Raw genomic sequence first — 14,166 nt, forward strand, 5'->3', positions numbered from 1 at the left:
TTTCCTCTCCACCTTTTCATACTTCTCACCCCCCCCCCCCCCGACTCTCTGCCTTCCATCTTACTCTTTTCCTTATTTGCATGTGACAGTAAGGTATTCTTATTAGATATATTCAGCTAATATTATCTCATCTCTTCAAGATGGTATCTACCATCTATCTTCAGAGCTTTTGTGCATCACCAACCCTCTGATCCTTTATACCCATTACAAATCTTCAGACCAAGATGTGAACTCCTTAGCCTTCCTTGGTAAAGTTATTGAATAAACATTACAATCTCCAGCTGTTAGGTCTCCCCCTTCTTATCTCCATACGATAGGCTTTACTAGTAGCTTACCTGCGTATTTGTTTCTACTATGAATACTAAGCTCTTATTGATCTCCAGTAGTACTGTTAAAAATTTGCTAGATATTGCCAAGCAGGTTATTAAATTAAGTGGGGGCAATCACTAACCCTTTCCTAATATCCCCAAATTTGAATATGTATATGTAAACAGTGAATAAGATAATTTTAATGGATGGAGTGAAATTAACAAAACAACACACTTCTAATTTCATCAAAATTAAATGAACAGTGCCAAAATTATTATATCAATAAGTCGTGGATCAGCACTTTCATTTATATTCATGCAACCATGAATATGTTTATACCATTATTTTTTCCATTGTAACTTTGATAGTAAATTTACTAATCATAATTTTCCAAACAATAATCTTTGGATTCAGGTGTTTGTTAACAACATGAATTTTATTCCAGATGATCAGATTTCAACTTTAACTGTTGAATCAATATGATTGAGAATCTGATATATACCACCTGATAACATATCAGCAATCACATGATAAGCTGTGTGTAACTTGTGAATGGTTGTATGTAACACCAACCTGAATGAAGTTTTGATATTATTTGTTCTTGGTCTACAAATACAATGTGGAAAGAAAGGAACACGAAGGCGATGAAGATCTATCAAAGAACATTTAGTTTAATTGAATATTTTTAGAGCAAGCAAGACATTGACAAAGTTGAATGAGACAAATATAGACACATTGGTTACTTGGCAAAACATTCAATGAAATTCAGCCATTTTCACATATATAATCCACTTATCAGTTCTCTGGGGTTAATAAGAAATATATATTAACTTGCCTCTTACTATCTTAATAAATGCCAACCAGATTGAATTAGCTCATTCTATTGTTATAAATATGAATATTATTCTTAAAAGTATATGAGTGAATAACATAGAATATGCATTCAAAATTGGAGATGTGCACAAACAGGAAAAGGAAAAGCAACACATTTGAAGAATAAGACAACTAAAAAGGGTTTTCCTTAATTTTCACAGAGGTCGATAGAGGTAGGTATGAAGAGATGAAGTATAATTTATACAAGATGATCATTCAGCCAAATAAATTCTATTTTGTTTTTCACTTTTAGCTTTGATCATTTTTTTTAAATTAGCACATGAAGATGAGAGCTATTTATCCTATCATGATATACAATGTACACACTGGTTTTTTTTAAATGGTGGTTATTCATATGAAATATACACATTACTATGAACATCACAAATTATTTAGAATATATACATGTACTACCTTTCATATGATGCTCATCAGCTCGTTAAATTCTTCTTGTTTTTCTTGCAATCAATTTTGCATTAATCAAAGACTGAACAGTTTTATGGAAGACAAAAAATTATACTCTAGATGAACGAAACACTGTGATTTACATCAAAAGAATATTCAATAAACATACCAAAGAAATAAAATAAGTAATATTTACAACAAAAAGTAGACATCAAAAGGAAGAACAACAGCAGAGGCAGCCTTTGTTTATATTCACACTGTTCAATAAATTTTAATTAATACTAACATTTGATTTTTTTTTCTTCTTTATTTGAAGTAGGCCTACATTTGAATATCAGATAGGAAGATATTGGTTAAAATGAGATTTAACATTATACCCACACACTCTAAAAATTAAATGTGAAATCATCATATAAAATGGCCTAAAAGTATAAATTTCTTTTTAAACTAAAAAAAGGTATTACCACCTTTTGTTCCTTATTCAACATAATGATTGGTTCTAAAATGATGTCTTTCTTATTTTGTTTTTAGAGTGTATATGCTAATAGTTTTGTACAGCATTTTATTACAGTTCTTCATAAAATGGTTATCATATAAATAAACTTATAGTCATATTATAATTTCAGTTAAAGTTTAATAATAATGTAAAGAACTTTTTATTCTTGACAAAACATAAATATTTCTGAATTTTCATTCAGACCTCATTTCTTTTATTTTAGGAAGACCATGCTTGTACTTTGATGTTAAGAAATCAATATAAAAATGTGAAAAATCTTGTAGATTAATATTTGATTAAACCCCAAAATATGAGGGGTTATGAAAAATAAATTTGAAATTTCCAATAAGAGAATTCCTTTCTGAAGTTGAACATCATTGTAGTATAGAAAAATTATGAGCATGCTACGTTTAAAGTTGTATTAAACCCTTTTTTCCTTTCTTTATGTCTGTTTGATTGAGAGCAAGTCAACAAAAAAATCAAATGACATTTATGACATCTATACTTTAAAGTCTAATAATACCTTTTCACAAAATATACAGTACCTTAATTTGTTAAAGAATAACCAAAAGTCTTTCACTGATTCCATGTTAATTTATTCTGTGCAATTAGAAATATGATGTACAATAGGGTAAAAAGGGGTGTTAATGCTTTCAAGGAGTTCACACTCTTCTAGTTCTAGTTCACGACAGGTAATTTTAGCACTTTTCACATAAAAATAATTCAAATATTTTTTTTTCTGAATGGTTGTCGATCTCCCAGTTTTGATTTTGTGTGTGTGTGTCTCAAAAATAAAATGGTTTATTTAATGATTATCAAGAAATTAACAGTTTAAAAGTTGATTGTTAGAGATGATGACAAACACTGAAATCTTCAAAGGGGAGTGTCCATGAATAGTAGATTATGTACATTGTACACAAAGAGCACTTCACTCCAGCATGATGAAGAGAATCAGGCATGATGGGTAAAAAGAGGGTGCCCTCTGTTGGTGGTTTATGGCATAAATCCTCTGCTCTGTGTCCTTCCCTTAGCTCGTCTCCTCATGCATCGGCGCATGTCTGTCTTTCCATTCCAGAAACACTGTCCACTTGCATCTGGTGAGCAGTAAGCATATTCACTCTCACAATCATCCCTAAGGTGAGCCAAGTCCCACATACACACACCTGGTACAGGTTCAGTCGGGCAGTAACGACCGTAGCAAGGTGAAATCTGACGAAAGAAACAAATATGAATTTAATGGTTCTCATGCTTGATAAACTTATTTGATAATAGGATTTAGTTCTTCACTCTGAAATAAAATAACATCCTTGGATTGCGGCACTTATCTGTAAAGTTATGACAAGTGGATTTTTTATGGTAGTTCTTAGAATTTTAATACCAATTTCAATATTCCCTACTTCGTCCTTTATATTTCATGCTTGTTGAAGGGTTAACATTGGAATATATGACGTTAATTTACTTGTCTGACAATACAAATTGATTGCTTGAAAACTTTGATATAGCACCCATTGCTAGTATAGGTGTAAATCTCTGCAAACAAGGAGGGTAAGGACTAAGAGAATTCCCCATTAGTGTGATGAAGAATATTATATCCCTTGAGAGCTAAAAAGACATATGTGTCTCTCCACAGGAGACATACAATTTTTTTATAAAGATTTAAAAAGTATATTCATGTCAACAGAATATATCTGTCATTTTCCCCCACCCCCACCCACCTAAAAACTGAAATCTCATGACAGCTTTATGATTGTTGATGAGCGATAAGGTTTCAGAATAGATTCCCCATGGATTAAGGTCAGGATATAATTAGTGTATCATTAAGAATGACTTCCTCCTAGTCCCTGGATAATCTGTCTTTCTTACTGACATTGTATCATGTGTCTCCTGCACAGGATATCAAGACCACAACGTGCCACATTTAGCCACCTGTACTTTTCTCAACTAGGCTCAACCAGCACTTGTTCCATTTCTGGTTCCATTTGCCAGCTTATGAAATTACTGTACATTAAGTCATGTTTACGTTCATTGGGTTGTTGGCGTTGTATAAAATTATTAGTTAATTGATCAGTTAATTCATTTATTCATCCGACTGAACATGTAATTTAAAGATCGTACATTTTCAGCTCAAAATCAACTCTCATGAAATTTTATTTTGTCTCTCTGAATAAGAGCTGTTAATTATCACTGACTTTTTGGTAATATTTCATTTTAATATCTGGCAGGTATAGCAATGCAGGATGCTTACATACTGTGTATAAGGCTATTTTTTCTTTCAACCCAAGGGAAGATGTAGTTGAATGTCAATAGGCTTCCCTATGAACTATCAGTTGACAGAGGGTGAAAGCTCAATAGAGGCTGTTCAAGAAGTTGACATACTCCCTCTTGTGATGGAATCAATACATTGTGGTTTATCCATGAACAGTAAGAGGTGCAATCATAGCGATTTAAAGATACATTCCAGTTGTATTAACAATCACAAATAAAATTAATAAAAATTTAACAAAATGACCACAAACTGCTAGTCTATACAAATCAGCATTCTAGAAGAAAAGCAGTAATTTCTAAGTAATTTACGAAATAAGCATGATATTGAATCGTTGACTGGTGTATTTTTTTTACAAAATGCACGGACCCACTTGTACTTGTCTTGGTGATTTCCAGCTCACTTAGATTTAAGCATATTTTTTTCTTTTTAGAACTCAATAGATCTGGATCTATAATGATATGATATCAATTTAAAGACTCTTAAAATTGTTGCCCATTAAAAGTACTAAGTAGTACTTGGGCTTTTAGGAATTGAGTATTATGAATAAAAGAATGACTAAAATTTGACTTAAACATTAAAAATTGTTGCTTTTTCATAAACCAGTCTTGTGTGCAATTTATACCTCCAAGGTGCCCTTAATGAATTAAAATCGCCCCAGTGACACTCTTGCTTTAATTTACTCTGAAAAAAATTTATTTTTATGTATTTCGAACAATAAAATATGGATTTTTAAAAAGTTGTTCTTATATTTATATACTGAATTGTTACAAAGAATAGTCAAGCGGAATAGCACTTACTTCACATTTTCCACATTGAAGTTTGTAGTTGTGTTTGATTCCTTGTCTTTGTCTCTTTGTAATGTTCTTGTATCCCTCCTTCCAGTTGCACGATGAAATTCTTAGCTCAGCATTGTAAAAGGTTCCTGCAAAAGAAAATTTTCATGAATATTATATCTCTATTTGATAATTAATTTGTCTCTACCAGCTGTTACTAAATGTCCCCTGGCTGAATTCTAATGATTACCTTTAATCATTGTCAACTTTTGTTGTATAGACCAGATGATATTTTGAGTGTATTTATTTGCATGTAACATATAGGATCTGAGGATTTCTGGCTCTATGCCTAGAGAATGCAGCCGAGAGCATGACGTCAGCTTTGCTCTTCGGCCAGGTATGCCTATGGTCGACGCCCTTTCTATTAAAGGTGAATTTAACTTGTAATTATAAAAACTATGAAGGGATTCCCTGTGAGTTATCACTTGTCAGATGCATTTAGTGTGTAAGCATTTATAGCATTGGGAGAGAATGATATACATGTATACTAGCCCAGATATCAATCAACTTGGTATATGGGCATTTTCACGGTAACTAACGTTACACGGCACAATTTTACACACCTTTCATTGTGTGTATGATTATCTCTAAAACAACAAATGATGGGAGTTTGCTTTTAAGCAATTGTGCCGTGTAATGTCAGTTACCGTGAAAATGCCCATATGTGATTACTTCTTGCTTTGATGAGTTTATGTCAGTATGCTGTTAATCAATTTTTTGATATATACGTCAGTTGTCAGTAATATATAGTTTGCTTGTAGCATCATCAAATCAAATTTTGTCACAAATTATTAAGGAGCTAAATGTGATTGGATCTTTGGTGCAAGAACTTCTGTACTAGGTCATCTGTAGTTGAGATAAAACTGGAAACTATTCATTTTCATGGTGGTTTATTGGTAGAGAACTCCCCTCATGAACGGGAGGACGTGGGTTCGATCTCTGGCTGAGTCATACCATAGACTTAAAAAACGGGACCTTTTGCCATTATGTCTGGCGCTCGACGTATGAGAATGGATAAGGGTAACAATATGTTATGTTATGTTATGTAGGGCCCCCTAGTAGAGCAGTTTATAACTGAAGTGGCTACCCTTAGTAAATAAAACATTCTTCTTATTATTATCATTATTATCCTCCATTCTTCAATTATTTCCATATGCTCGAACTTTGATAAAGATCATGTTTCTTGTCATGGTCTTATCTCATGTTCTTCCACCTTTTTGCTCACCTTTTAGTAACAAATCTTTATAACCTGTATAAAGATTTGGATAAATCTAAAGGTTATTTAATTTCTAATTTTTGAATTAATAAAAAAAAAATGAGTATACTATTGTTTCATAAAACATATTTCATGTGAAGAATTTACGGTAGAACCTGACATATGCAGTAACATTTACTGCATACAAAATCCATAACCCTTGCCTCTATGAAGAGAAGGATAAGGATGCAGTAGCTTTTACAACTCTATTGTTTGACTTCATGAGAAATGGTGGCGCAAGTCAGAATGATGATAGTTCAGAAGCGTCTTAACGTTGACAGCTCAAATTTGTGCATTTTTGAAGCGTTATTATTTCAGGGTGAAGTCCTGCACAAAATCATAATATCTTGTAATTACTTTAATTATCATCGGGCATGTTGACATGCATGCTGTATTTGTCTGACACAGAGCGATATAATTGTCATAATTTCTATTATTATTCCTGAGGTGGTGGGGGGGATATTAGCATTATATCAGGCAACATATTTTTAAATTCATATCTTCTCTAAATTCTCCCAAACTCTTTCAGTAAATGACAGAATGACAAATTGGCAGGCACCATGATGGCAATCTCCCTCTCTTTCTTTCTCCCTCTTAGCAAGATCTTTTGAGAGGTGTAACCATCTGTTTATGATATGAATATGATCCAATCAAGAACAGCTGGTCATGATGATGAAATGACCATCCCTCCTGTTTGAGATAGTGTTTTGTGTGAAGAGAGATGGGGTAGAGGAGAGCGAGAGGGGGATATAGAGGATGGAGAATGGCAGAAAATTAAACCGGGGAAGAACAAAAATTAAAGGAAATATAGGTAGGTCAATTGAATTATAATGGATTTTAGAGGGGAAACAAGAAACCTAGAATCAACCAGACTGTTTACTTTTTATTGTCACTTTTAGTTACTCCCCAATCATCTTTGTAAAATTAAAAAGCCTCAATCATCTTTTATTCTGTAAGACTAAGAATTAATGTATTTTCCCCACAATAGTTATTGAGGACTTAAAAGAGAACTTTTATTGGCTCAGATATAAAATGTACATTTATTTTAATGAATAATTACTAACACTATTTAAATTTTGAATATTTGAAATATTTTATTTTTTAAAACCCTTCTTCATTGTGTTAACTGATGTTTTTTAGTAAGTGTAATTTTTCTTGGGGCATTCTTGATTTATCGGTTATCACATTCTGCATGAAGTAAACTTGACACCATGAGAGAGGAAATTTATGAGACATCATGATTAGGAGGGTGCAGCTGGTTTACAAATAGGAAGATGGAATGTTGTAAAGATAGCAGACCTCTTGTTAAAGGTACATTTTCATATAAGACTAGATGTAATTAATCAACTGTCTTTTGGAACCAAGAATATTGCATAAAAGTTCTAAGAAAATATTAATTAAAGGTTCTGTAATTTAGGAATGTTTTTTTGGGGGGAAAATTTAGCTCCTCCAGTCAGATCAAGATATTTTTAAAACTCTATGGCCCGAATTCACAAAGGTGGTTTCGTTTGAAACCATGGTTTTTAGAAACCGTGGGTTTTAGAACCATGGTTTTTCAGAAACCATGGTTTCTAAAACCCACAGTTTGAAACCACCTAAAACAGTTGACTCAAAATCATGACAAAAACCCACGGTTGAAACCATGGTTTCATTTGAAACCACCTTTGTGAATCGCAAAATCAGTAAAACCCATGGTTGAAACCATGGTTTCTGCAAAAACCACCTTTGTGAATTCGGGCCATTGGGCCTGTATTCTGAAGTCGGGTTTAACTTAAACTGAGGTTTAAAGTTGTGGTTTAAGTATGGCTAGACAATTGTTACATAAATTACTAGCAGCAGAGACATCATATTTCAGCTCATTTGGCTCTCAAATCATTCATTATTGTCTATAAGGAAACATGGATGATTGTCTTCTACATTGATGAATCAGGAAAGAGCACAGTAAACATAAGAAACATACAACTTATTAAAAAATTTGACACTTTTGGCTTCCCATAATTTTAGTACAGAGTTAGACCATGGTCTAAGTTAAACCTGACTTCAGAATACGGGCCTATATCTTGTTTTCATTTTGAATTTTAAGACCACTGGATTTTGAGCCCTTTGACTGCTGGATTCTGAACCAGTTCCATGAGCCAGAGAGATAAATGATATATTGAAAGATGAGCTGCAGCTCTTAGCTTAATGGGCTATGATATAGAGAAAACAAGAGGATAAGAAAGAACACATTTGCTGCTTAACTTGCATGAGATTATCAGGGATCATCAGCTCACTCAGTCAAAAAGTAGTGCAATTTAATGAAGAAAAGAAATAATTTTCTCAAAAATAAGTGATGTAGACTAGTCCTTTTGATCCGGAATTATTTAAAGCAGATCTAATAAATTCTTAAATATGCCAGAATAAGTTGATTTACTCTTTATTGATGTGAATATGGTCTTTAAAAAGAACTGATTGTGTTAACAAAATTTTTAAGGAGAGTCAGTATCTTAACCATTCAAAACTTTGCTTTAGTAATGTTTTCTGTCATCTTTCATATCATATCAGCACACTTTCATTTAAGGTTTTAAAGAAGGATTTTGGTTTGGCTTCATTCATTGTTGTAATTAGTCAGGTAATTTTACAATTTCTTTCATTGTAGGATATATTGTTGCATCTGAAATAAACCTTAGTAGATGTTTGGGGTCATCAGTAGACATTTATTGTATTTTTCCCCTTGAAATGAATATTAAATCACTCCTCTCCAATTATTATTTTATCTTTAGGTTAAAGGGAAGCTTTTAATTATGTGATGTTTTTAAACAAATTCTCTTACTTAATGCTTAGCGATGAAGACCGATTAAATCCCTTTCCTGTCTAGCCAGTGTCCAGTCAAGCCTTTTTTTCTCAGAATGTTTTCCCCCATTAAGAGTGGTTTGCCTTTTTCCTGCAGAAGGGTATGTACTGTATGGTGGCCCATATTCCATTTATATCAATTTTTCCACCTTTTCTTAATTTGAAAAATGGATCACTTATCTTTCACTGAATGAAAAAAATATTCATTGTTTAATTTATATGACAAATATCCTTGTCATTTGACATTGAATTTGGTTTGATTTGGAGAAGATTTTGCGTGCATGCAGCACAGCTAAGCAAGCGCTATCTGTTGATTGATGCATACATGTATGTAATACACCTGCAAACACCAGTGATTTTATTTGTAGTGTCGTTGGTGTCAGTGAGCGTGCAAGGGACAAAATCGTTTGAATCCAAAACTGCCCAACAAATAGATCTAAAGCTGCATGATGATAATTGTAAAATGGGCTGTATGATCGATATCAATAATAATAATAATATAGGGTATTTATATTGCGCACATATCCACCTTGTTAGTTGCTCAAGGCGCTCCTATATTACCCGGCTAAGCTAGGCGTTCATAGCGCACACAGCTTTTTAAGGAATTACTTCCTACCGGTACCCATTTACCTCACCTGGGTTGAGTGCAGCACATTGTGGATCAGTTTCTTGCTGAAGGAAATTATGCCATGGCTGGGATTCGAACCCACGACCCTCTGTTTCAAAGTCCGAAGATCAAACAATCAATCAAATGACAAGGATCTATTTAGGTGTCATATTAATTGATGAATTTCATAATTGAATTTAGAGAACCTCTTTGCAGATATAATCAATTCATAATCAACTTTACCAAAAATGCAGATTTTTTAAAAATTTGATCCAAATTTCTTCTTTTATTAGTTTACAATATTGGACAGACATCTACATTCTTAAAGCTCAGTTCAAATATGAGGAGAGATATCTCGACACCAGCCACAAGAAAGGTCAAATAACGGAAGTTTGTACGCTTCTCTGACCGTCTCCAATGAAGTAGGACACTGAGGATGATGGCAAGATGACGGATTAGGAATCTTATATAAAAGAATAACCCTGGCTAGTTGATTGATTCTAAACGAAGGTACCAGAATTTTCATGTCTTTTCAATATGCCTGATTCTCCTCTTAGTGTTAGAGACCTACAAGGTCTGTACCACCTCAGATGCCCTTAGTTAGATTGTGAAAATATAAGGAATTTTATTCCAAAAGAAAATGTAGATAAAATAGTAAATAACATAATTATGAAAATAATAATTCACTGCCCTCTATTCACTTTCTACTTTATTGTAAGTGCTTTGTAGTGCCACAAATACAACAAAACTACTTAGTCTTCTATTTCATCTAACGAATTCCCTTAGTGTGGTGTTATTAATGATAGTCGCATTTGAGATACTTCCATTTTAAAAACTTTTCAACTTGTTAATGGCCATATAGATGGATAGTTTAGAGATCAAAGGATGGGGATTGGGAATAATTCAAATGGTTATTGAACTGATAGGATATAGAGAAATGGAGAGAGGGAAAGGAAGAGCTACAAGGGGATTGCATGAGAGAGATAGAAAGAAATAAATGGACTAACAAGGGTTCATGCACTTTCAGACCGATACACCATCATCATCATCTGCAAATGCCATATTTACATTTCAGAAATGCATACGATCTGACTGTATTGGTATGTGCCCCTCAGCCATGCGCATCACTCTATGTTGTACTTCATTAATATTTGATTAAAGGACAGTAGTACAGCTACAAGAACATAAGCTTGAAAATTTATGATATTGTGTTTATTTAAAATAAAAACTGTGATCACTTTTTAAATTAGGATGATTTCATTGGTACCCATTTAGTGGGAAAGGAGTAAAGGATTTAACTTTCTGAATACCGTGCATTTTATCTCCTATAAGCCTTTTTAACCAGTCAACTTTATACTATGGTATTGAGCCCGGAGGTAGGAGTAACTACACCTTTTATAAAATGGAAAAAAACCATGATTGTTATATTATGTGATTATTAAACTTTCTTAATATGATGTGGCTTTATTGATAATTATGATGGAGGATACAATAGCATCACCCCCTATGACCTAACCCCCTCCCTGTTGATTATCTCATGTGGTCATCCATACCCACCCTTGCCCTTCCTCATTCTCCCCCTCCCAACCAATCTCTACTTCTGAATAGATTTGGACGTAACACCTCAGAAAGTTGGTCTTGGTTAAGTGGTTTTAAATGTCATGGGCATACCATTGTAGAGTCCCCATCCATCATCTGAGGGATAACTGGTCTGGACTCACCATCACTATCATCCTCCCTTCATACCAGCTTCAAGCTATCCTTGCTTACCAGAGGGAAAACTAATGATCACAAACAATAGAATTCTTAACCCATTTATTCCGGTGTATATTTAGTGCAGGCTATTAAAGCACAAGGTAATCGCGGAATGAGTGTCAATGATCTCTTAATGTAGGACAAGAAAGTTTTTTGCTGTGTGGTTAGATGAGTAGATAAATCTTTGTAAGATTGTGTGTACATTTTGAGGGATTTGATTACAGACTGAAGCTGATTTTCTTTGAAAGTTTTGTATGCTTGTGTGGTGAGCACAATGTATGTTCATTGATGTACAATCAAAGGAAATTAAAGATACCATTATTATTATACATTATGTTATAATAAAAACTCCCTATAGAGTGAAAGACATCGGGTAAGACTAAATTGAAAATAAATGTCACATGTCATCAGCATTACAAAACATGTGCCTAAAATAACTCTCCTAATGAATGAAAATATCTGCCTTATCTGAGAATTAGATATCTTATGTAGATATGAGATTATTATGGAAGTTTTTCAAATTTCTGAATCCCAGATTGAATCAGTTACAAGAGGAACAGTTGTAACATTTGCATGAATTCATTAATTACCTACAGAAATCAGATTAAATCCATCATGGTGCTATCACATTGGCTATTAAATGTTTGACATTAACATCAAGTGTTATGTCCTAGATATTCCACCTTTTAAAGTAAATTCCAAGAATTAGATGATGATTTTGAATAGTTCTAATCTGTGAATTTAGTGAGTTTAGTCTTCTGTTGTGATGTAATGTGATACAATTTTAACCATAAAATAAATTAATAATTCTTATGAGGATACCAGCTAATGTTAGCAATTCCTTGTTCATGTTTATCACTATTTACTCTTTCTATCAGCCCTGAAGAGCCTTAAATTTGCATCCAGAGTACATATGATGACCTAATTTTGGGGTAATGACAATACATACCTGCTAAAATGTAGACCTGTCCCACTTCTAAGTCTGTGACTCCGCATGCTGCATCAATGGCTGCTGAAGCAATCTTAGCAATAGACTTGGGCATCAGTAGATCATCTCCTTTATAGATCTTTTCAACCTTGACGGTATATTCCAATTTGATTGGTCGATTCTCCTCCATGTACTTAGGCACCTCAAGACCAGCAGGCACTCGCACCTATAAAAAGAAAAAAATATATATATATTTCAAGAAATGCCCAAAAAGTGATGGACAGTATTCATTTTCAAATTCATTTAATTGACTTAAAAGGTGTTGCATAAAGATATATAAATTGTGTCATTTGATTGAAATAATTTTTTCCATTATAGATATATTTCAAACAAATTGAGAACGGCAGTACATGAAAAACTGTTGCAGTCAATTTGGATGAGTTATGTGACAGATTTTCTCTGAAGTATGATGGTCCAAACTGATATTTCCCAGAATGATTAGTAACTGTGTTCTATTAGTTATGTGATTTTGAAATATGCTTTATAATAAGGATGAATGAGCTACAAGGTTTGCAACAATTAATTATTTATAAACTTCTCTCCCTCAACACTCGAACAGTATCAAAGAAAGGAAATCAAGCCAGATATACTTAAAAACTTGTGAGATTTTTGAGGTCTTTACCTGAGGTAATCTTGGCATAGCAGCCAGATTCAATGAAGCAGCCAGTAAACTTTCACTCTGTTCCAAGATTGGTCCTTCATTATCAATACCCCAATCAGAATCTGAGAAGGAAACTTCACTGAATGATGAGGATTCAGCCATTGGTTCTGGTTGTGGCTCAGGATATATCAGTTCCTTGGTTGTAACTCTGGCTCTAATAACTGTTAAATAAATAAAAAACTTCATGTAAATAAATGAAGTTTGATTTAAATCTAGTACTTGCAATTCTATGAATTGGATATACATGTGTCCCAATTACGGTCCCTATTGGGCACTTTTTTACAGCCATGGCCCTAATGTCTTTTGGCAAGACATTAATATACATTTGCCACACCCCACCCAGGTGAGGTAATGGGTACATGCATGAATTTATTCCTTTAAATGCTTATCACCAGCTGTATCAAAGCCAGAGCAATAAAATTGAAAATTATTATGAATGTCACCACTGACAGACATGAACACTAAATGTATGTAAGGTTTGGTATAAGATTTTCTATCAATACCACAAATAAAAGGAAATACAAGAACAGAGCTGTAAACTGCAGGCATAATTAATATGATACAGATTGCAGTAGGTAAGTATTTAAACTGTATTTAGTTAATGTATTATTTATTTCTTATGTATGAAATGGGGACAGATTATTATGATTATTATAGGTTAATTCAGATTTTAGGTTCAGCCAGCTCATACATGTAATATAATAATTGAAACTATCAGAGTATAGAAATAAACTTCTGACCTGGAGAGCTTAAATGTCCTGAAAACAGTTGCTAGATACAATGCCTTTGTGGCACATATATGTTACATGTATAGAAATATCTAATATACTCTTTATGAGGACTTTTATGGACATATCCCGTGAGATGGTTAAGAATGATGTGTTCC

General features: G+C 33.3%; 1 protein-coding gene across 1 annotated transcript; it reads right to left on the reverse strand.

Annotated features, from left to right (window-relative positions):
- Positions 1–962: 962 nt before the first annotated feature.
- LOC129256906 (metalloproteinase inhibitor 3-like) lies at positions 963–13,440 on the reverse strand. The gene is made up of 4 exons (XM_054895125.2): positions 13,242–13,440; positions 12,581–12,785; positions 5,147–5,271; positions 963–3,292 (listed from the first exon to the last, which is right to left on the reverse strand). The coding sequence occupies exons 1-4, from the start codon at positions 13,380–13,382 to the stop codon at positions 3,077–3,079; spliced, it is 687 nt and encodes a 228-aa protein (XP_054751100.1). The 5' UTR covers positions 13,383–13,440; the 3' UTR covers positions 963–3,076.
- Between the last annotated feature and the right edge of the window lie 726 nt (positions 13,441–14,166).

Source organism: Lytechinus pictus, chromosome 3 (genome assembly GCF_037042905.1).
Source record: "Lytechinus pictus isolate F3 Inbred chromosome 3, Lp3.0, whole genome shotgun sequence".
Taxonomy (NCBI): Eukaryota; Metazoa; Echinodermata; class Echinoidea; order Temnopleuroida; family Toxopneustidae; genus Lytechinus; species Lytechinus pictus.